This window comes from Pongo pygmaeus, chromosome 13, assembly GCF_028885625.2.
Source record: "Pongo pygmaeus isolate AG05252 chromosome 13, NHGRI_mPonPyg2-v2.0_pri, whole genome shotgun sequence".
NCBI lineage: Eukaryota > Metazoa > Chordata > Mammalia > Primates > Hominidae > Pongo > Pongo pygmaeus.
The window spans coordinates 85,681,470-85,704,078 of NC_072386.2; the positions used below are offsets into that span (position 1 = coordinate 85,681,470).

Consider the following 22,609-nt stretch of genomic DNA (forward strand, 5'->3'; position numbering starts at 1 on the left):
TTCAGATGTGTCTAGAGTTTCTTCCTTATGGTGGGTTTGTGGTCTCTCTGACTTCAGGAGTGAAGCCGCAGACCTTCGCAGTGAGTGTTACAGCTCATAAAGGTAGTGCAGACCCAAAGAGTGAGCAGCAGCAAGATTTATTGTGAAGAGCAAAAGAACAAAGCTTCCACAGTGTGGAAGAGGACCCAAGCTGGTTGCCGCTGCTGGCTGGAGTGGCCAGCTTTTATTCCCTTATTTGGTCCCGCCCACATCCTGCTGATTAGTCCATTTTACAGAGCGCTGATTGGTCCATTTTTACAGAGTGCTGACTGGTGCATTTACAATCCTTTAGCTAGACACACAGCACTGACTGGTGTGTTTTTACAGAGTGCTGATTGGTGCATTTACAATCCTTTAGCTAGACACAGAGTGCTCATTGGTGTGTTTTTACAGAGTGCTGATTGGTGTGTTTACAATCCTTTAGCTACATACAGAGTGCCAATTGGTGCGTTTACAATCCTCTAGCTAGACAGAAAAGTTCTCCACGTCCCCACTTGACCTAGGAAGTCCAGCTGGCTTCACCTCTCATTATCAGATTTCTTTTTGTAACTTCACTCCATTTTACCAGTCTGATCTTGCATTAGGTTCAATTTCAAGTATGAACCTTTGAATTTCACTGTCATACCAAATACTATTTTAGACCATGAGTTTATCCTTCTGTTTTACTTTTCTGAGATCTATATGCAATATTTGCAGAAAGTAAAAACCAAGTCCATAAAATATCCAAACTATGTTACTTTTTCAATGGTGGTTGCAAACACGTTTCCTAAAAATGATACATCAAGGTCACACTGAGACAGCCAGGTGACAGGGGTCCCTGGAGAAACTCCAGCCAGCTTGCCCACTAACTGAGGTGGAGCCTCAAGAAGTTCACAACATTTGCAGCAGGGAGGCGCCTGGCCCCTCTTCTTCCTGTGAAGAACCTGGGATTCGAATGGCAGGCGGGAAGCACTCCAGCAGGGACTCTGGCCTAGCGAGAGCCCCTGTCTCCCCGTTTTCTTCCTTTTCACCCAATAAAACCCAGTCTTACTCACCATTCAAATTGTCTACAAGCCTGAATTTTCATGGCCGTGGGATAAAGAACCCCGTCCTTAGCTGAACTAGGGAAAAGTCCTGCAACAATCCTATATTTGAAAGTTCCAAGTGTGGAGAATAGAGTTCGTGATTAACCTAAAGAGGAATTCTTATGAGGGTGCAAATCAAAGAGAGGGATATTTTAAAAAGAAACTTATATACCAGTCCTTTATTATTTGGTAAGTTATAACATGTAATAAAGGTATTATTTGAAGGCCACTCTCTCTTTTGCCAAGATCTTGTGGTGACCTCCAATTATTGGGTCTATGCCATTTCAGCCACCATGGAAATGAGCGTAAGCTGAGTGACTGTGTTAGTCCATTCTCGCATTGCTATAAAGAAATACCTGAGACTGAGTAATGGAGGCAATGAATAATTTATAAAGTAATTATGAAGAAAAGAGCTTCAACTGGCTCGTGGTTCTGCAGGCTGTACAGGAAGCACTGCAGCATCTCCTTGGCTTCTGGGGAGGCCTCAGGAAACTCATAATCATGGTGGAAGGTGAAGGGGGAGCAGGCATGTCACGCAGCCAGAGCAGCAGCAAGAGAAACAAGGGAGGTGCCACACACTTTTCAACAACTAGACCTCGCAAGAACTATCATGAAGACAGTAGTACCAGGGGGATGGTGCTAAACCATTCGTGAGAAACCATCCTCATGATACAATCACCTCCCACCAAGCCCCACTCACCCTCAACATTGGAGATTACAATTCAACATGAGTTTTGGGTGGGACACAGATCCAAACCATATCAGTGACAAACTTATATATTATGAACTCACTTCAGGATTGTGCAAAGGAGTAAAATTAACTGAGGTTGGGAAGAAGGATGCCTTCTTGAATGCATATATCTTCTACAATGAATGGCAGTGAAAAAACAAATACAAATTAGAGCAATTTTTAAGAAACTGAAAGTACTTTATTAAATTCACTATTTATTCATAACATCCTTGAATAAATAAGATTTTTTCTTGCAATTGTGTCCATGTGTCCCTGAGTTTCAAAAACCTTCAAAGAAATGTTTTTTTATGCCCCAAACAATGTTATCTCAAAACGTTCTTGGCTTTTAGTAACAAAATCCTGAACCAAACAGCTCAAATGGAAAAGGAAAGAAATTCGAGCATTTATGCCTGGGAAAGACTTCATCCAGGGTCCACACAATGTGAATATGACCTGTTTTCTCTTGCTCTTTTTCTCAGCTATGTTTTGTCGGGACTAACTCCATTTCCAGAGACGCTCTGATCTCACGGTTCCACATGACCAAAAGCAACTTCAGGGATTATGTGCTACTTAATTCATGTTCATCAGGAAAGATACAATCCACTTCCCAATCTTGGAAACAAATGTTACAGCCCTGAATCTCATCAGCCTTGACGGGGCTCATCTTGACCAACCAGTGTGGCCAGGGGAACAGAGAAGCTGTGTTGGTTAAGCCAGGTAGGACCCACTCCAGGAACCACATAAGATACCTCTCACCCAAAATGAATCATGCACAGCTGGGAAATTCAGGGTACTATTAAGAAGGTGGGAAAGAAGGGGAGATGGATACTGGAAAAGCAATGAATAAATATCCCCTATACAAGCAAATACAAAAATTCAATTATCAATTAATCTTTAAAAAAAAAAACCCGAGGTTGTAGAAAGTCAAGCAAATAGAACGCAGGTAGGAAAAAATATCAGTAATGCGTTTGTTACTTAAAAGTAATAAAAATAGTAGATGGGGCTGTGGAAGAGGAATCACTAACATCCCTGGCCTCATCTCTGAATTTCACCTTGCTTCTGCTATTTTTCACTAATCATCTTATTTTCCCTTATAAATTGCCATTCAAACTTGAACAATAATTATTTCCCTAGGTCTCCATATCTCAGCCAGGCCAGGCTAGTAAGGGTATAAAACCATTCCAAGGAGAGGAAAGAAAATTTCTGCCAAGTACAAATCTATGCATAGGTTTGGCATGTCTGGAGCTAGTGCAGCAAGATGCTAGGATCTGGAAAGATCAGGGAATGGCCTTCATGATACGTGGATGCAAAAATGGAAAATGGAAAGATATTAGGGTTGAGAAAAGATGAAGAGAAGCTGCATATACCAAGGCAGAATGTGGATTTTATCAAAATTTATTACTGGTTAATAAAGTTGGGGTGTGTACTCCAAGTAGTGCACAAGATAGTCCACTGAGATGTGAAAACATTAGAATGTTTATATGTAAGAAGAAATCAAGCTTTATTAATATTTCACAAATGTACTCACACTACGACCTTAGCCAGTCTAGATGTTATAGACGGTCATGTGTCACAAGTAGTCCAAGTGGGACCCTGAGGGAAGGGTGGGGATTCCACCTCACAGAGGGCTGGCAGGAGCCCTCCGGTTCCCACTTCCTCTCAGGATATGCATTATGGTCTCCATGTGACCAGAAAGGAAGGTCTGCTGATTATGCTGTCTAACTAAAGGAACCATCAGATGGACACCTGCCTTCAAAGGATCCCTGCAAAGAAGTCAGAGATTAAAAATACTACTATGAATGCAACCTAAGAGAACTGGGAAATGGTAGCACAGACACTTCTGCAAGCGAATCATCAGCCTCATTAAAAGGTTCTGCTAACTAAAAGTTGGCAAAAAACGTTTCAAAGTTATCAGGAAGATTATCTGAAAAAATTAATTTGTACAACTTGTCATTCATTTATTCATATCATATATTCATTAATTTATTCAAAAATTTATACTGTGCCAGGTACTGTTCAATTTGCTAATAGTAAACAAAACTGAGAAAAACCAATTTTGCCTTAGAGGATAGTGGCCATTGAGATTCTCACCAAATTGACTAATTACAATGCCAATCAAAATGCCAACAACTTATTTTGTGTTTTAGTGAAACTTGACACACACATCCTAAAATTTATGTAACAGTTAATGCTAAGTTCCAATATTAGCCAAGGCTGTCTTGATGAAGAACAAGATGGAAGAACTTCCTCCTGGATAGCAAGATACTTACAAGGCCACATTAATGATGACAATGTGGAACTGGCATAAAGATAGTATATCTGTCAGAGTTCTCCAGAGAAACTGAACCAATGAGACAGACAGACACACACACACACAGGGATTTATTATAAGGAATCAGCTAACACCATTACAGTAGCCAGCAAGTCAGAGACACAAGAGAGCAAATGCCCGGATAACCAGGAGAGTCACTGGTATAGTTTCAGTCAGAAGGCCAGCAGGCTTTAGACCCAGGAAGAGGTGATGTTTCAGTCTGTGTGTGAAAGCAGGAAAAAGGACAATGTCTCAGTTTAAAAGCTTTCAGGCAGGAGGACTTCTCTCTTACTCAGGGGAGCGTCAACCTTCTTTTCTAGTCAGGTCTCTCACTGACTGGATAGGGCCCACCCGTATTAGGATGGGCAATCTGCTTTACTCAGTCAACTAATTTAAACGTTAATCTCACCCCAAGACACCCTCACAGAAACACACAGAATAATGTTACCAGGACCTTGTGTCCAGTCAAGTTGATACTAAGCTTAATACCACAAATAAACAACAAAACCAATGGAGAGATGCAGGATCACACCTGTGCACCCAAAGGCACCTGATGCATGATGAAGGTGGCACCACAGATCAGTGGGAAATGCACCCAAAGGCACCTGATTCATGATGAAGGTGGCACCACAGATGAGTGGGAAATGCACCCAAAGGAACCTGATGCATGACGAAGGTAGCACCACAGATCATGATTTTCAATAACGGTGTCAGGCAATGGGACATCAACGTGGAAATAAGATGAAAATGGACTACTTACCACCTTACACCACACCATAAGTTACAGGTGGATCACAGACTTACATGGGAAAAGGAAACCAACAGGCTTTTAGAAGATAATATGGAAGATCTTTATGACCTTGGACTGCAGAAAAATTTCTTAAATAAGGCACAAAGTGGCCGGGCACGGTGGCTCACACCTGTAATCCCAGCACTTTGGGAGGCTGAGGCAGGCAGATCACCTGAGGTTGGGAGTTTGAGACCAGCCCGACCAACATGGAGAAACCCCATCTCTACTAAAAATACAAAATTAGCTGGGTGTGGTGGCGCATGCCTGTAATCCGAGCTACTCGGGAGGCTGAGGCAGGAGAATCGCTTGAACCCAGGAGGCGGAGGTTGCAGTGGGCCAAGATTGCGCCATTGAACTCCAGCCTGGTCAACAAGAGTGAAACTCCACCTCAAAAAAAAAAAAAAAAAGCAACAAGGGGCACATGGTGGGCAGGGACATCCAGGAGCAGTCAATGTTCTGTTCTATTTCCTTGGGTGGTGATTACAAGGATCTGTCACAATTCATTAAGCTTGGCATTTATGTTTTGTGTAAGTCTGTTAGATTTTTTAATTTAAAAGTTTTTTTTTTGAAAAAAGAAGAAAGTAGAGGACAGACGCTATCTGGATATTGCTTAGTATTGCATTTCGAAAGAGAATACAGATAGAATACAACACCTTTTGATCTCTATTCCTGGTACCCTGCTGTGTTTTTTTGTTTTTTTTTTTCTATCAGAATAAAAAAATAATAGTGGTATGGTTTTGCCAGAGAAGACAGGCATCCTCTTACATTTAGCAGGCCCTGGAAACCTTCCCCATCTATTGTAGCATCTGAGAACAGACTGTCTTTCTAGGTCCAGTGCTGTATCCTCAGCCTCTATAGTTGTGCCTGGCAAACAGTAGGTGCTCAAAAAGTATCTGTTCAGTGGATTTACCAGTAAAACTACATTTTTCAAGACCACATATTCCCGAAATACATGAAAGAGTCCGGGAACTTTGTCTCTGAACTGTAAGAAGAGCTGTTGAGGTGGTGCTCTATGACAGCACTTTCAAGGTTGTCAGTAAAACTCCAAAACATTTTATCAATGTGTTTCCAATATAACACATGCTAACATGTCAAGTGTCAAACAGAATTATTTCTTCCCTGTGCTAAAAACACAACTCAGTCTATCATTTTCAAATTTATTAATTAATTTGAATGTTTACTGAATTTTGTAATTTACTGTAGAAATTCTTAGTTTTCGATTTAGAGTATTTCAATCATACTTGTAATGCTCCAATAACACAGAATGACCCAAGATTTTATTACCACAATTAGAACATCCTAGCACATGGTAGGCCCTAATAAATGCTTGCTGAATGAATTAGCAAACATTAAAATATGGCTGTTTTATAATTTTCACAAGGATATTGGATGACAAGGTACACATCTTTAACATGTACTATGTCACTCTAAAACCTCCATGAAGAAAACATCACCTCTAAGATAAAATCAAGTACACCCGAGATGTGAACTGATTTATAAACCAAACTATAGACTATCTTCTATCTTGCTGCATTGATAGCCAACATGAGATTATGTATGTACTGACTGATGATGGGCAATGTAATTAGCTTTAGAGTTGTTAAGAGTTAAATAATTAATATGTTAATAATAAATTGTTAAGAGTTAAATCATTAATATGTTCCTAGACATCTTTTTGTTGGTGCATGTTATTTAGTTCAGGCTTGCTTGGTAACTGAGGAGGGAAACTGTTTTCCCAACCTCCCATGTCCTCACCTGTTCCCTACCTACATATTCATCTCAATGTAAAGCATGTTTGGGACTTGCTCAATTCAGCCAAACCCACCCTAGTCTAGCTATTATCCCTTTCATTGCCAAAGTTCTCCCTCTTTACTGCCAAGTTTCTTGAAAGAGTGAAGTTTATCATCTCTGCTTCCTCACCTCCCCAACATTTCTCAATCTGGAGCAATCTGACTATTTCCCTCCACCTCTCACTAAATCTCTCCTCACCGAGTCTTTGCTCACAGTGGCTAAATCCAAGTAGTGTTTCTTGATCCTTCTGCTGTATGCTCCACAGCTGCCCTGTCCAACACAGCAGTCACCTGCCACATGTGGCTGCAGAGCACTGCCATGCAGTAAGCACCAGCGAATAACTGAACTTTGTATTTAATTTTAATTCAATTTTAATTTAAACACCGATACTTGATTCAGTTATAAAATTCCTTGGAACAACTTGGGTATGTGAATCTACTTTTTCAACCCTACATTTTATAAAATCTAAATACAGATCAAGAATTTCCAAAGAAAATTTAACATCTGAATGAAGATATAACACGTAGATATAAGTGTTAGTGTAACATACACACTGGATTTCAAAGACACATCATGAAAAAGATTATAAATAATCTCAGTAACTTTAATAATGATTAAATGTTGAAATGATGGTATTTGGGATATACTGAATTAGGTGAAATATCTTCTTAAAATTAATTTTAACTATTTCTTTTTATGTTTTTTAAAGCAGCACCTGGAAAGTTCACCATTATCTATGCAGCATGTATTTTATTCCTACTGGACAGCGCTGCTCTATGGCATTAGATATGAATGAGCACTCATTCTCCGTTGCTTCTCTTCTTCTACTTCTTGGACCCCTCCTTGCATTCTGTAGCATCAATCATTCTTCCACTTCCCCTTAAGGTCAGTGTCTCCCCAAGGCTCTCTCTAGTTCCCCTGGGCCCCTACCCCAGCACTCTCTGGGAGCAGACCTCATCTCACCTAAGGCTTCCACTATTCCCACAGGTGGCTGACTTTCAACCCTCTGCCAGCAAATCAGCTTGCTCTCCTGAGAATGGGATATTCACCTGCTCTCTGTACATTTCCAGCTATGCCTAAGTGTATCAACATTTAATCTGCCATTATACCTTCTGGGTATTTACCTTATTAATATCTTATAAATCGGGCCCCCTTCTCCATTTCTTTGAGGCCCTTGCAATTTCTCAACTTATCACTACAATAGTTTCCAACGTCTATCCTTGCCCTCTTCTCAACTAACTTCCTTTTGCTGTTAGTCTCTAAAACTCACACTGGCTACATGATTTCTCTGGCTTTTTTTTTCCTTTTTTTTTTTTTTGAGACAGAGACTCGCTCTGTCACCCAGGCTGGAGTGCAGTGGCATGATACCAGCTCACTATAACCTCTGCTTCCCAGGTTCAAGCGATTCTCCTGCCTCAGCCTCCCTAGTAGCTGGGAGTACAGGCATGTGCCACCATGCCTGGCTAGTTTTTTGTATTTTTAGTAGAGACAAGGTTTCACCATGTTAGCCAGGATGGTTTTGATCTCCTGACATCATGATCTGCCCACCCTGGCCTCCCAAAGTGCTGGGGCATGAGCCACCGCGCCCAGGCATGATTTCTCTGTTTAAATACTCTGGTGGCTGCCCCACTGTCATCAAGATAAAAACCTTCTATAGTCATATGCAAGGACTGTGCTTGCCGGTCTCTCTGGCTTCATGCTTCATCACCAACTCCATAAAACCCCAAGTTCCAGGCACACCTAAGCACCCACAGTTCCCTGAATACATTTGCTTTCTCACCACCATACTTTGCATAGTCTGTTTCTGCTGACAGGAATATTCTCCCTAACTCTATCCTTGCTCTCCTAGCTGTCCTTCAGAATTCAATTAACACGTCACCTGCTCCAGGAAATGTCTCCAAACCCCCTTGTCAGAGCAAGTGTCCCCCTCTACGTCAGCGTAACACCTAAACACAGCTCTAGCAATAACTTAACCACGCTGCCCTGGAGTGACCTGGTTACCAGTCTGGGAATTCCCTGAAGGCACAGATTGTTTTAACTCCCTGAACTATACTTAATAAGTACCTACTAATAAGTAGATATAGTATTAAACAAGAAAAACACAGAACAAAATGTGAGGCTAGAAATTTTTAAACAGGCTAATAAAGTCATGAGTTAAATGAAGAAAGTTAACCCAGTCACTCTAAAAACACTTCATTAGATGGCCTACTTCAGGACTCAATGAGCTATCTAATACAAAATTACATGCTAAATATTCATTAAAATATCAAATAATAAAAGCAACAATTAAAAAAATTAAGGACTAAATATGTCATTTTGTTTCTTTGGCCTTGTTACACATTCTTTCTTCCCTAATTCTACTTATCCGTTCCTTTCTTCAGTTTCTTACATTAATTTTCCTTCCAATTAAAGTTTGTATTCTTTCCTTCCATTGCCCAATCCCTCTCACTCCCTTCTATTCTTTCAAACAGAAAAATATAAATACTGTCTTCATCATCTGTTAGCAATTTTGTCTAAAACAAAGAAATCGTAAAAAGCAGTGAATGTAACGATATCACCAGTCAGACTGATAGACAAAACCATATGCACTAATCTGGTTGGATGATTTCATAATACTAAGCAGCTGATCTGAACCACATGCATACTAAGTGGAGTCTGACAGGCATCAGCCAGTCCTGGGGTTGCTGTAGCAAGGCAGTGCGGGGAACAGAAAAGAACAGCCAATGCGCTGCTGGTGAGGGCAGCTGCCCTCACCACATCTCTACCTTACGTCTGCCCTTCAGGAGAAAGCAGAAGCAGACAGGGAAATCTAGGAAGCTGTTAGCTATCTGGACTAGCACAGTAGGTAGCCAATTGGAAAGTGTGAGCGAGCAGCAGAGGCCGCGCAGCACCAAGATCCAGTCTGTGCATATGCTGGCTCAGGCACCAACTTCGGGACACAAAATAAAGAGTGTTGCTCCCGCCACACTGCTGAATTTTCATTTCACTACAAAATAGATTTTGAGAGAGGCATGGAAGCATGTGGAAAGGAATTTAAACCAGGTTGGTAGGGAAAAACAATTTTTTGAAGGATAGCAATTGCTAGAGTGAAATGGAATACACTATTTTAATCACCTGAAAGAAACTTTTCAAAACCACTCAACATTAGGTCTTCCCCCTAAAGACTGGTATCTTTTGGAATTCACAGTCAAGCAAAATTGAAATCTCTCGAAAAACTTTTTACTCAGCAAGATAATGGAACAGTGAAGGGTATGTTTGAAAAAGTTTCTCAAACATCATAGAACTGGATCCCCCCCAAAATTTTTTTAAGCAGCACTTTTAAATAATCAATTTAATTCAAAGAAGTGCAGAGCAAGATTTACTCTCTTACCTGTATCCAGGAGTTAAGTTTTGATTGTCCAGAATGCTGTGGTTCTTTGTTAATTAGACAACATAAGCACCATATTAGAATTTTTTGGCTTTCATCTACAAAAAGGAAAACTTAATAAGTTTTATCAAGCAGAAAAAATCATTAATATAAAAACATTTTAAACATTATATTTAGGAAAATCTCAAACTACTAAGTTCACAGAACATGTATCCCTGAATATAACATTTGCTTTCTCACCACCATACTTTGCACATTCTCTTTCCGCTGACAGGAATATTTTCCCTCACTCTATCTTTGCTCTCCTAGCTGTCCTTCAGAATTCCCTAAACTTAACTTTGTGGTGTTTTGTCCTTCTTGTGGCCTTGGGATCACTTAACTCTTGTGTGGTCAATTTCCTTTCTGTAACAGTATCAATTTTTAAAGCCAAACGAGAATGATGGAAAGAACTAAGAGAACTGGGCTTTTCTCATGATCAGTTTTTTCACATTTCAAACGGTTAGTAATTTCGACCTTTCTAAGGCAACTTAATGGTTATAGGCAGTTGGTAGCCAATATTTCTGATTTAATCTTTTAATTTTTTAATTTGCCAAAATATCTCCACTTGTTAAAAAGAAATTTAATAAAAAGGATTGTTTTAAAATATATTTCTAGTACCAAGTGCTTTGGATAAAACAGAAGTGTCTTACATGCTCTTTTACTCTAAAATGTAAATTCTTTAAAATATAAAACTTTACCAAACATGCAATGAAAATCTGAAGTTTGAAATCTTACATTTTGCAGGAACATCTACTTGATGAGCTACTTTCTTTTTCCTTTTGTGGTGACTGAGTCTATTCCAGCTGAAGATTTTATAATACAATTAAGAAACAAAAATGGGGTCTAGAAACTGAAGATGTCAGTACACGAGCTAGGGCAAAGCAACTTCAGACTTTACAAGGCCATGGAGGTGAGGCTAAGACAGCCGGTGCCTGGAATCAGTACTCTCTACCGCCTCATCTTCTGCAATCTAATAAACCCAATCTTTCTCTTTTTTTTGAGACAGGGTCTCGCTCTGTCACCCAAGCTGGAGTGCAGTGGCATGATCTCAGCTCAATGAAACATCCACCTCCCGGGCTCCAGCGATTCTCCCACCTCAGCCTCCTGAGTAGCTGGGACCACAGGTGTGTACCACCACACCCGGATAATTTTTGAATTTTTTGTAGAGACCGGATCTCATCAGGTCGCCCAGGCTGGTCTCTGACTCCTGAGCTCAAGTGATCCTCCTGCCATGGCCTCCCAAAGTGCTGGGATCACAGGCAAGAGCCACCGTGCCTGGCCAAAACCCAGCATTTCTAAAGACTTCATTAACAAGGAAATAAGAACAATACCAACTCTAGTAAGCGACTTCTGTATTTTTAACCACAAACTAAAAAATGCTAACAGTAATTTTTAAACCCATTTTTTTCCCTGTGAACATACATAGCTTATGCTTTTCCAATAACGAACATCTCTGAAAAAACTTTATCAGGAGTTATTCTGAGGCCATTCATTTTTTTTCCCTAGCTTTTATCAGCTCAAATAAAGCATTATAAAGCACTGGCTTGCCTGAGATCAGTTCATTTCAAGAGTCGTATAATTTAACCACTAAAGATCCTACGATTCTTCAGGTTTAACCAAATCCACTAATTAAAAATGTGACTGTTATGCTTCCCATAGTTTCAATATTAGAAGAAATTCTACCTAGCTTCATGTAGTAAGTCTGACAGATGCATCCAATGGCATCCTTACACATGCAGCAGGTTGTTAAAAAGAATGTAATCTGATGGAGAGCATTTCCAAAAACCAGACATTCACCACCAAAAAAAAAAAAAAGAAAAGAAAGGAAATGTCAGTTTATGAAGCTTAAATCTAAAAGAATACCCAAAACTGGGTATTCTTTTAAAAAACTGGGAGTTTCCCCAGGTGTTGAGTGATTATGCAAACTTAGTTCAAAAAGTATATTATTTTTTATTTTTCTCCCAAAATTTTATTTTTTGGGAGAAAAATAAAAAAAGAGAAGGAGCCAGAGAAACTTCCACCCAACCTTTAGGAGGTGACTTTCCGTGCCCAGAGTCAATGCACTGAAATGCACTGCTAATGAGCTTACAGTTTGCTTTGCTTAGGCAATTTACAAACATGAGCCATGGATTGTTATTCACAAGTGCCACCAGCACTCACTCCAGGGGCTGGCATCTGTCAGGCTCCTCCCTGGAGGCCCTGAGCTCAGGCTGGAGCATCCCACAGGGCATGTTAAGTGAGATGGGAAACTGCCTGGGATTCACTGCAGGGACAGTCGCTGACAGCCCATCTTAGTGTAAATTTGGATTCTAAAACTGAATGGAAAGGAAAAGAAGATAACAACATACACTTGCCATCTTGTATTTTATTTTTTGATATCTGGAATTGAAATTCCACATAAAAGCTAAAGCAATTCTTTAAACTTTAATTCTATAGTTTAAAAGTATGAAGGCAGCAAATTTTTAAGACAATAAATATTCACTGTTTTAAGCTGCTAAGTTTGGCAGAAATTTGTTATACAGAAACAGTGAATAATGAAGAAGAGAGGTAACAGCTGTCATGCTTAATCATCAGGGCAGAGTTAGAAGCAATGGATCAGAATTTCAGAAGGTGAAGGCAGTATTTTTATGCTGAGGACATCATCAAATAAAAAGGTATTCTCTAATTTTCCATTATTATCTATTTCGTCTCTTCTCTTTTCAGTATCTTTTCATTTCCAAATCATCCCTCCTTCCTTACTACCCTTTTCTGATCCTATTCTCCATGAACACCACGTATGACTTACTTTTTTCCAAACTGTTTGCTTTTACTGTAATTAAAAAGCAATTTTGGGCCGGGCGCGGTGGTTCACACCTGTAATCCCAGCACTTTGGGAGGCGGAGGTGGGCGGATCACAAGGTCAGGAGATCAAGACCATCCTAGCTAACACGGTGAAACCCCGTCTCTACTAAAAATACAAAAAAAAAATACAAAAAAAAAAAAAATTAGCTGAGCGTGGTAGCGGGCGCCTGTAGTCCCAGCTACTTGGGAGGCTGAGGCAGGAGAATGGCGTGAACCTAGGAAGCAGAGCTTGCAGTGAGCCGAGATCGCACCACTGCACTCCAGCCTGAGTGAAAGAGCGAGACTCTGTCTCAAGAAAAAGCAATTTTGATATTATAAAACCATAAGAAAAGATCCCTTCCAGGAAGAAAGTGCCCAACTAGTGAAACAACAGGGGTGACACAGGCAACATCTGACTGCTAATGGAGTTTCATGCCGTTCAGCCACCTCTGTGAGCTCACAGCCAGGGCATACCTCAACAAGAAACTGAAATTTATGAGCAGTTCAAAAGGTAACACAAGCGTTGAGGCAGAAAGGGATGGAGAATTTGTTTCTGGTTGTCAGAGGGGCCAAGGTAATGCAGATAAGGTGCTAAGGAAAGATCATAGACAGATACAAGTTCAGGGACAACAGAATAAATCAGTCTGAACTCCTACTTTTACAAAGAAGAAATACGAGACCCTACGAGTTCAGATGCCCTGTCTTAGAGAATCACATCTTCAAGTTTGCCCCAGCAGGGGCTCTCCTGGGAAACCCTCCTTCCTCTCAGCAATTGCTACTCCCATTCAGAGAACCATCACATTGAGTCAGGCTGACCTGCTTAAGTATCTCTTTTTCCCTGACTGGAAGCTCCTAATGGGCAGAGACAGTGAGCCACGTTTTCCTAAGGGCTGGCACACCAAAAAAACACTTTGTAGGCTGGGTGCGGTGGCCCACGCCTGTAATCCCAGCACTTTGGGAGGCCAAGGCGGGCAGATCACGAGGTCAGGAGATCAAGACCATCCTGGCTAACACGGTGAAACCCCATCTCTAGTAAGAATATAAAAAATTAGCTGGACGTGGTGGTGGGTGCCTATAGTCCCAGCTACTCAGGAGGCTGAGGCAGGAGAATCCCTTGAACCCGGGAGGCGGAGGTTGCAGTGAGCCAAGATTGCTCCACTGCACTCCAGCCTGGGCAACAGAGCAAGACTTTGTCTCAAAAAAAAAAAACAACACTTGGTAAATACCTGCTGTGCAAGTGAAGCTGGCTAGTGGGAATGCCAAGACTGGAACACTTCGATCACGAGATGTGATCCAATAGGGACAGAACATTACAGAAGGTGGACTTTAAAGTCACATGAGGAGTAGAATACAACACATCTTCTTAGTGTTGTATTCTAGGGAAAGCGACTTATTGACTCTAATCCATAATTATCTACCCTGCAACACTGTCATCAAGAATTAATTAGGTCCATTATGTAGTCCACAGAGAACAGTGCCCAGCTTAAAGTGAGCAATGCCTCTCACACGACATCATAAACCTCCCCATGTTTCTCACATTTCTGACTTGAGGATGTGTTACATCCACCATGTACATTTAAAGGACGTAGTATTTCTTTCCTTCTAAAAAGCAATTAATAAATCCATGAAGCCCCTAACAATGGGTGCTGCTTTTAAATGAAGGTCATTCAACAATTTCTTTTCCTTTTTCCTGCCATCAATATTGGCCTAGATCAATGTTCTTCAAACTTCTGGTCAAGAAGCATCAAGGGTTATGAAATCCAGTCTTGGGTCATGAACACCGTTCACTATGAACAGCATAGTGAACATGGACTGCACAGAATAATAATACAATAGTCCCTCTTTATCAATGGCAAAAATATTCCAAGACCCTCAGGTGATGTCTGAAACTGAGAACAGTACCAAACCTTAAATACAGTGTTTTCTCCTGTACACATACCTATGATAAAGTTTAACTTATAAACTAGGCACAGTAAGGGATTAACAACGACAGCAATACAATAAATCAACTGTAACAATATAGTATAATAAAAGTTATGTACTACACTATATTGTTACCGTTGATTTATTGTATTGCTGTCATTGTTAATCCCTTAGGCCAGTCACGGTGGCTCACACCTGTAATCCCAACACTTTGGGAGGTCGAGGCAGGCGAATCGCCTGAGGTCAGGAGTTTGAGACCAGCCTGGCCAACATGGTGAAACCCCATCTCTACTAAAAATGCAAAAATCAGCTGGGTGTGGTGGCAGGCACCTGCAATCCCAGATACCTGGGAGGCTGAGGCAGGAGAATCGCTTGAACCCGGGAGGCGGAGGTTGCAGTGAGCTGAGATGGTGCCATTGCACTCCAGCCTGGGTGACAAGAGAAAACTCTGTCTTAAAAAAAAAAAAAAAAAAAGTTACGTAAATGTGATCTCTCCATCTCTCTCAAAATCTTACTGTACTATACTGTGAGTAACTGAAAGTGCAGAAAGTCAAAGGGGCGTGCCATTGTATGCATTCTTTCATGAGATGTGTTTCACTGTGTATGTGTGCATATCCATGTGCATATGCATATACATAATGTATTTCTGGTCAAAGATGTTTGAGAAACACTGACCTAACTGCAATAGATAAACCTAGGACAGGTAAGCGTGGCCCTGGTGGGCAAACACATTGCTGCCTCACTAGTTTTGCCATTTTGAATCAAGAACTTGAAGAAGTTTAGGGGTTGGGGGAAGAGGTATAAGTGGGAAGGAGGAGGGACATATGAGGGTGGGGTGGAGTGAGGGAGGCTGAGTGTGTGGGCGTCCACGCACGCTTGCTCACAGGGCTAAACACGCATATTGTCCCTTTCCTGCCTAGTTCATGTCTCTTCCAATAATGACTATGACAACCTATAAATGGGAAACTGTATGATTCTTTAAAACATCAAAGGGGAATATTCATTTTATTTTGGGTTCTAATGTCATTATATTATGCAATTAGTCTTTGACTTTAAAAAATCTTAAAAGTAAATATTACATTAGCTAATAATACAGTCAATCCAAAGCAAACCTCAGCCATGCTCCTTGGGAGGCCCTAGGACAACAAAGAGAACTAAAACCATGGTTCCTGTTCTCGAGAGGCATGCTGTCTTCCAGGGCATCAGACAGTTAAGTAAGTGTATTAAAGGGAGATGCTGGAGGCCATGGAGACACTCCCAGCAGCTCCTACCTCAGCCCAGTAAGGCTATTTCAAAGGAGAATGAGTGTGAAAGGAATCCTGACACAAAGTGCCTTCAGGCACCGTTAGTAACAGGACCCGGCTACCACCATGAGGTATAGCTGTGAAAGATGAAACAGGAAATGAGACTGGACAGCAAACAGGAGCTCAGTGAAGGAATACGTCCCCAAAGTGCCCCCACATTCATCTCCACCTTGGATAAAACCAAAATGGCACCCTTAAATAAAGTCAAAGCAGCTGATGTCAAAGGCAAAGTCACGGCAGGATTCACACTCTGAAGAATGACTTTACAACGTGGGAAACAGCATGTGAGTTATGAAACCGTAAAACAAAATTAACTCGGTATCATTAGTATAGCCACTTTATATTGAATTTAAAATGAAGTTATGAAAGTGATTACAGGCAAAAATAGATATTTAAATCATCTGGGAGTTTCTGTCCTCTAATACGAAGAGCTCTATTTTCCTGAAGATCTGCATGGGTGCGTGCATGTGTGTGTGTGTGTGTGTGTGTATCTATACAAACCTACACACACATACATGGACAACAGTATAGGAAGCCATCTTTGTAATGGAACAATGAATACATTTGATAAGTTGTTCCATTAAAAAAAAAAAAAACAACTAGGAGAAAGGTTTATAATGTAAGCCTCTGTGAAACAATGCAAAGATTAAAATAGCCATTTTGAGAGGACACGTTTTTGATTCTTACCATATGCTAAAATAAAAGGATTCCAACAAGCTTTTGCCAACAGTTGACCAATTGTGGGGAATCTTTCAAGGACTGTGTTAGAATCCTGTGAAAGAAAAATAAATTTTGGTCACTAAAGGCATTATGCAACTCAGAAGGACTAAACTGACATTATAGGTTGAGGGAGCGTGAATGCTTCTTGTTTAGTATACCATTTTTAAAAGTAAGCAAAAAAGGATTAGAGAAGATCTTTAGGTAAGTAATTCAAATAAAGTTTAAAAAGCAACCAACCAACTTACTTCATCCTTAAACGAGGTCACCAAACTAAGATGTATGACATAGGTAAAATCAATTGTGTTGCAAAATTAATTTTACTTATACTTAATAGTCAGTAAAGGCTACTTTATTTAAAAATAACAAAGACTGCTTAAGAGTTGAAAACACATTATTGGTTATTAATAACTATATAATCCCATATCTTTATCCTGGTTTTTTAATTCTAACATAAGAGAGGTTACGAACTCAGCTCCAGTAAGAATATTTCAAAGAAGAAGGTTTACAGGGACGAGAACTCTGGAACTTGTAAAAATAAATAAAAGCAGCCAAAGCATAAATGTATGTATCTGTTTATTACTATTTTGACTACTGTATGGCAAATGACATCATACTTAGTCTGTAACAATCTAAACCCTGAAACAGAAAAAGGATCAACCAAATAGAAAACAGCTTAAGATTTAAAAACACACATGCATACTATTGTACAACCGGACCTTTTTCCACTTGTTACCTTTCATAGAAGTTCACAAATAAAAGCAAACTAGGATAACGTGCAGGTAAGCCGACATGATGGGCACTTTCTGCTACTGCAGCAAAACATCTCTCACATGTATCCCAGCATCAAGCCTGGTCCTAGACTTTTTGGGACCACATAAAGGTCAAGTTACATATGTCTCATAAAAAAAAAAAATTCGAAAATTAGCACTGGTTGTTCACACAGACTGTATCTTTCCTTATTGTTTCTAAAGACATATGAACTCATATTATCAATACAAATTAGTCTTCAAATTTCCTATTTACTCTTTGATTAAGGGAAGAAAAGCTTAACACAAGAACACTTTGTTAAGTGACAATTTTGCTTTTCATTTTGAAATTAAATACAAAATACTAGCTCATAATATAACAACATGTGCCAAATCATAAAAATATCTATCATAATAAAAGAAACATGACATCAAAATGAAAATATATTAAATTTTGAAAATAATAAATTATATAATAGTAAAGATACTCAAAATCTTAATATTTATAAAAAGTATTATAAGAAGAGATCTTAATATTTATCATCTCTTAGGACAGCCCACTTGAGAAGAGGGTTGAGGAAGGGTTAAGCATGTAGCAAATTCTCCATGATTCAAGGGACACAAAGGCCTTCAAAAGAATCCCATTTACTACTTGACAACAAGCATAAAATCTTGATTATTTAAGAACAACTTGCTTGGTCAGGAAGTGTCATGTGACTATACAGCTACTCAAGAAAAAATTATAATAATATAATAAATCGGAGACTAGGAAACCAGCTCTTGAGTAATTTGTCTTCCTAATCCATCGGCACTTCAGTCAATACCACAAGTCCCGATTCTGGGTGGCATTCTGTCTTGGTGAAATCTGGTAGAGTCCCTGAAGTCAGAAAATAATTTCATTATTCTGGTCCACTACTTACCATCTCTTTCAAGGCTTCATACATCTTCCTCAGGAACTCCTGGAACTGAGCCAGGTGAAGACAGGTGTCTTGCTGGGTTTCCAAAGTGGAAGCCTGATCCCATATAGAAAGCTTCTGCATCCAAAACTGATAATCACAAGAAAGATCTACTGAATCTTGAGCCATCTTGGAAAAAGGGAAAAGGTGATGTCCCTTCACAGCAGCCTGTCCAGCACTGAAGGAAATGGTGGGCACACATTAAATCTGTAAGAAAGGGAACAAACAGAAGCATTTCTAAAAGGCTCTTTTATCAGTGCCTTCATGATCCATTGATGGGTGAAGAGGGGATTACAAAGAACTAAAATAGCATGGCTTCTATGCTGGAGTCATCTTTGAATTGTTATAAAATGTGTCATCCAGCTGGAGCTCCAATTTTACCATCTGAACTTTTTATCATGATACTATCATTAGGCTAGAAGTCATTATACCTCCACAGGCACATGCTAATTATGCACAAAAAGCACAGCTGATAATACTTTATATCTTCTTTTTAAGATTGAGCTATTTTTAAATGTTCTGAATATGAAGTTGACTTGAGTATTTTAATGTAATAGAAAATCAAAAACATCCATGAGTGTTTAATAATAGTCTGTGCCTAAGAAATGTTTTTGAAGTTCTTATGTTTTATATGAATTTCTGGCTTCTCATTTAGGTGTAAAAAAATCTCTATGCATTACCGTCTAATGATTTTTTTTCCCAGTTTCTCTTCAGTTCTTAGAAAAAAGTAAAATAATTCATTCCACATGTAACAATTTAAGCAATCTTTTAACTAAAGATTGCTTTATATGCTTGATCTCACTTCATTCACACGAAGAAGCCATATTTTAGTAAAATAATAATAAATTCCACTTACTGAGGAGGTATACTAGTCCCAGTGACAGTACATAAAATCTCATAAGCCTGACTTCCTACCCATGAAGGCCATGCTAAAAAGAACAATGGAGTTACACAGTGAGACTCAGGTGGAGCTGGCTCAGCGGCTCCAGGTGCCCCTCCCATCCCACACCCCTTCATCGCACATGGAAGCCAGAAACAGGAATCACAGAGGAGGGAAGGCTGCCTCTCAACAGGTGCAGGCCTTCACAGGCTCTGACACTCCCCAGGGCAGGCAGGATATTCAGCAATCTAATTTCAAAAGACTAGTGTTAAATAAAGTGAGTTTAAATCCTCAACAGCCATAATTAACAGGTAAAATGCTCCCAATTAAATACCCAAGATATCAACAAAGGAGGTTCCCATTACCAAACAAGAAAACAAGAAGAAATTTGAAACGACTGTACAATATGGCTGCAGTGCAAAAAAAATCTAGATTGGGAAAGCTTTAAAATACCTAAAAAATGTGCAGTCTTCATGTTCACTTGAGCAGCACACACACTAGAACATTTACAGTTTTGAGAAGGATCATGTCTAAATGAAAAGAAAGTTTAATAATAGAGGGAATATATGCATGCTGTCAAAATGGCACTTAGCCAAAAATCTAGATAATGTCCGTGCCTCCTCATTGTCTTCCTCATCCAAGCCATCATCACCACCTGTCAAGTCTACAGCCAAAATAAATGTGTGTGATCTGACTTGACCGCATGCACTTCCTTCCACCTCACTGCCGCCCCTCAGCCTAGTCCTGGAGTGTTGCACTTGTCTACTGCCAGGCTGGGCCTGCCCGTCTCCAACTCATTCTCTACGCAGTAGACAGAAAAAACTTCAGCAAATGTAAATGAGACCAGCACATTCCCCTGGGTAAAACCTCTCGTCACACTTCCTTGAAAAGAAACTTAAACTCCCCATAGATACTCCCAGCTGCTTGCTGGAGTCTTGAAGACCCTGCAAAACATGGCTCCAGCACCCTCTCTGACAGCCCTTATTTCCTCTCTCCCCGGCTCACCACAGTCCAGCCCAGGCCTCTCATCTGCTTCATGCACACAACAAATCCTCCCAGGCCTTTCTGCTGATTCCAGATAATTATCCTGGGCTTTATTCGTTCACTTAGTTACCGCTTCTTCTACTAGTGTGTAAATTCCCTGTCTTCCTAGAATGCAGCATATGCCTGGCAAACACTCAAAAAATACTGAATTAAGGAATGAATAATTCACCAGTATTCCTCATAGTACAGTTCTAAACTAAATGCCACAGCAAAACGCTTCTCCAGATGAAGTAATTTAATTTTATTTTTATGTTATGTATTTATTTTTTTAGACGAAGTCTCACTCTATCTCCCAGGCTGGAGTTAAGTGGTGCGATGTTGGTTCACTGAAACCTCCACCTCCTGGGTTCAAGTGACTCTCCTGCCTCAGCCTCCCAAATAGCTGGGATTACAGGCACACACAACCACACCCGGCTAATTTTTGTATTTTTAGTAGAGATGGGGTTTCACCATGTTGACTAGGCGGGTCTCAACCTCCTGACCTCAAGTGATCCGCCCTCCTCTGCCTACCAAAGTGCTGGGATTACAGGCGTGAGCCACCGTGCCCAGCCAGTAATTTAATTTTTAAAAGGTAATTCCCCACCAAAAAAAATTTTAAGGTATTTTTATGTTGCCTGTGTGAAATTTAATGAGTAATATCTCATTTTATAAATATAATAATAGTTTATACTTGCATACATTTATACTATGCTCTTGGCAATATATTAAATACTTTATTCATACTAATTTAATCATTACAGCAACACTATGAAATGGGTACTATTATCATCTCCATTTTACAGAGGCACCAAGAGATTACATAATTGCCCAAAGTAAGATTATGCAAAAACTGAAAGGAAGTAACTGCTAGTAAACAGCAGAGCTATGATTGTGGAATATGAATCCAGGGTCTGGCTCTAAAGTCTGTGTCCTTAAAGAAATAAACTGAAGAGGCGGGGCACGGTGGCTCACACCTGTAATCCCAGAACTTTGGGAGGCCGAGGTGGTGGATCACCTGAGGTCAGGAGTTTGAGACCAGCCTGGCCAACATGGTGAAACCCCATCTCTACTGAAAATAACAAAAATTAGCTGGGCGTGGTGGCAGGAGCCTGTAATCCCAGCTACTTGGGAGGCAGAGGCAGGAGAATCACTTGCCCAGGAGGCAGAGGTTGCAGTGAGCCGAGATCACACCATTGCACGGCAGCCTGGGAGACAAAGTGAGACTGATTCAAAAAAAAAAAAAAAGAAAGAAAGAAACTGAAGAAACTAACAAACTGATGAATTTCTTATATATTTCATATGGCACTAGATGCAGATCAGTTTAGATATTTGGGAACCCAGTAAAATGAAGAACTTTTTGATAAAAGAGACAAACATTTTATTCAAATAAAATTGCAGGCCCGGGGCTGGGCGCCGTGGCTCACGCCTGTAATCCCAGCACTTTGGGAGGCTGAAACGGGCGGATCACGAGGTCAGGAGATAGAGACCATCCTGGCTAACACGGTGAAACCCCATCTCTACTGAAAATACAAAAATTAGCGAAGTGTGGTGGTGGGCGCCTATAGTCCAAGCTACTCGGGAGGCTGAGGCAGGAAAATGGCATGAACCTGGGAGGCAGAGCTTGCAAGTGAGCCGAGATCACGCCACTGCACTCCAGCCTGGGTGACAGAGCGAGACTCCGTCTCAAAAAAAAAAAAAAAAAAAAAAAATTGCAGGCCTGGAACAGTGGCTCATGGCTGTAATCCTAGCATTTGGCAGGCAGTGACAGGAACATCGCTTGAGGCCAGGAGTTTGATACCAGCCTGGGCAATATACCAAGACCCCATCTCTACAAAAAAAAAATTTTTTTTTAATTAGCCATGCATGGTGGCAGATGCCTATAGTCCCAGCTACTCTAGAGGCTGAACAGGAGGATCACTTGGACCCAGGAGTTCAAGGCCTCTGTGAGCTAGTATAGCACCACTGCACTCCACACTCCAGCCTGTGTGAGACAGCTAGACTGTCTAAAAAAGAAAAAAGGCAAACAACCTTCGCTCAGCAATAGAAATGTATCTGATTGTTTTAAATGCAAACAGCTTTAGGAATCATGCAGTGCACTGATCCTCA

At 40.3% G+C, this 22,609-nt stretch overlaps 1 protein-coding gene across 5 annotated transcripts in view; it reads right to left on the bottom strand.

Moving 5' to 3' along the window:
- FANCC (FA complementation group C) overlaps positions 1 to 22,609 on the bottom strand; it is a 217,988-nt gene that overhangs the window by 131,191 nt on the left and 64,188 nt on the right. For all 5 annotated transcript variants that reach the window (XM_054502579.2, XM_054502576.2, XM_054502577.2 and 2 more), the window contains 3 exons: positions 18,565 to 18,807; positions 16,866 to 16,950; positions 10,096 to 10,190 (listed from right to left, as the gene is read on the bottom strand). In XM_054502579.2, the coding sequence (XP_054358554.1) occupies positions 10,096 to 10,190; positions 16,866 to 16,950; positions 18,565 to 18,729 (345 nt within the window). In that variant the 5' untranslated portion in view covers positions 18,730 to 18,807. The remainder of the gene's footprint in view (positions 1 to 10,095; positions 10,191 to 16,865; positions 16,951 to 18,564; positions 18,808 to 22,609) is intronic.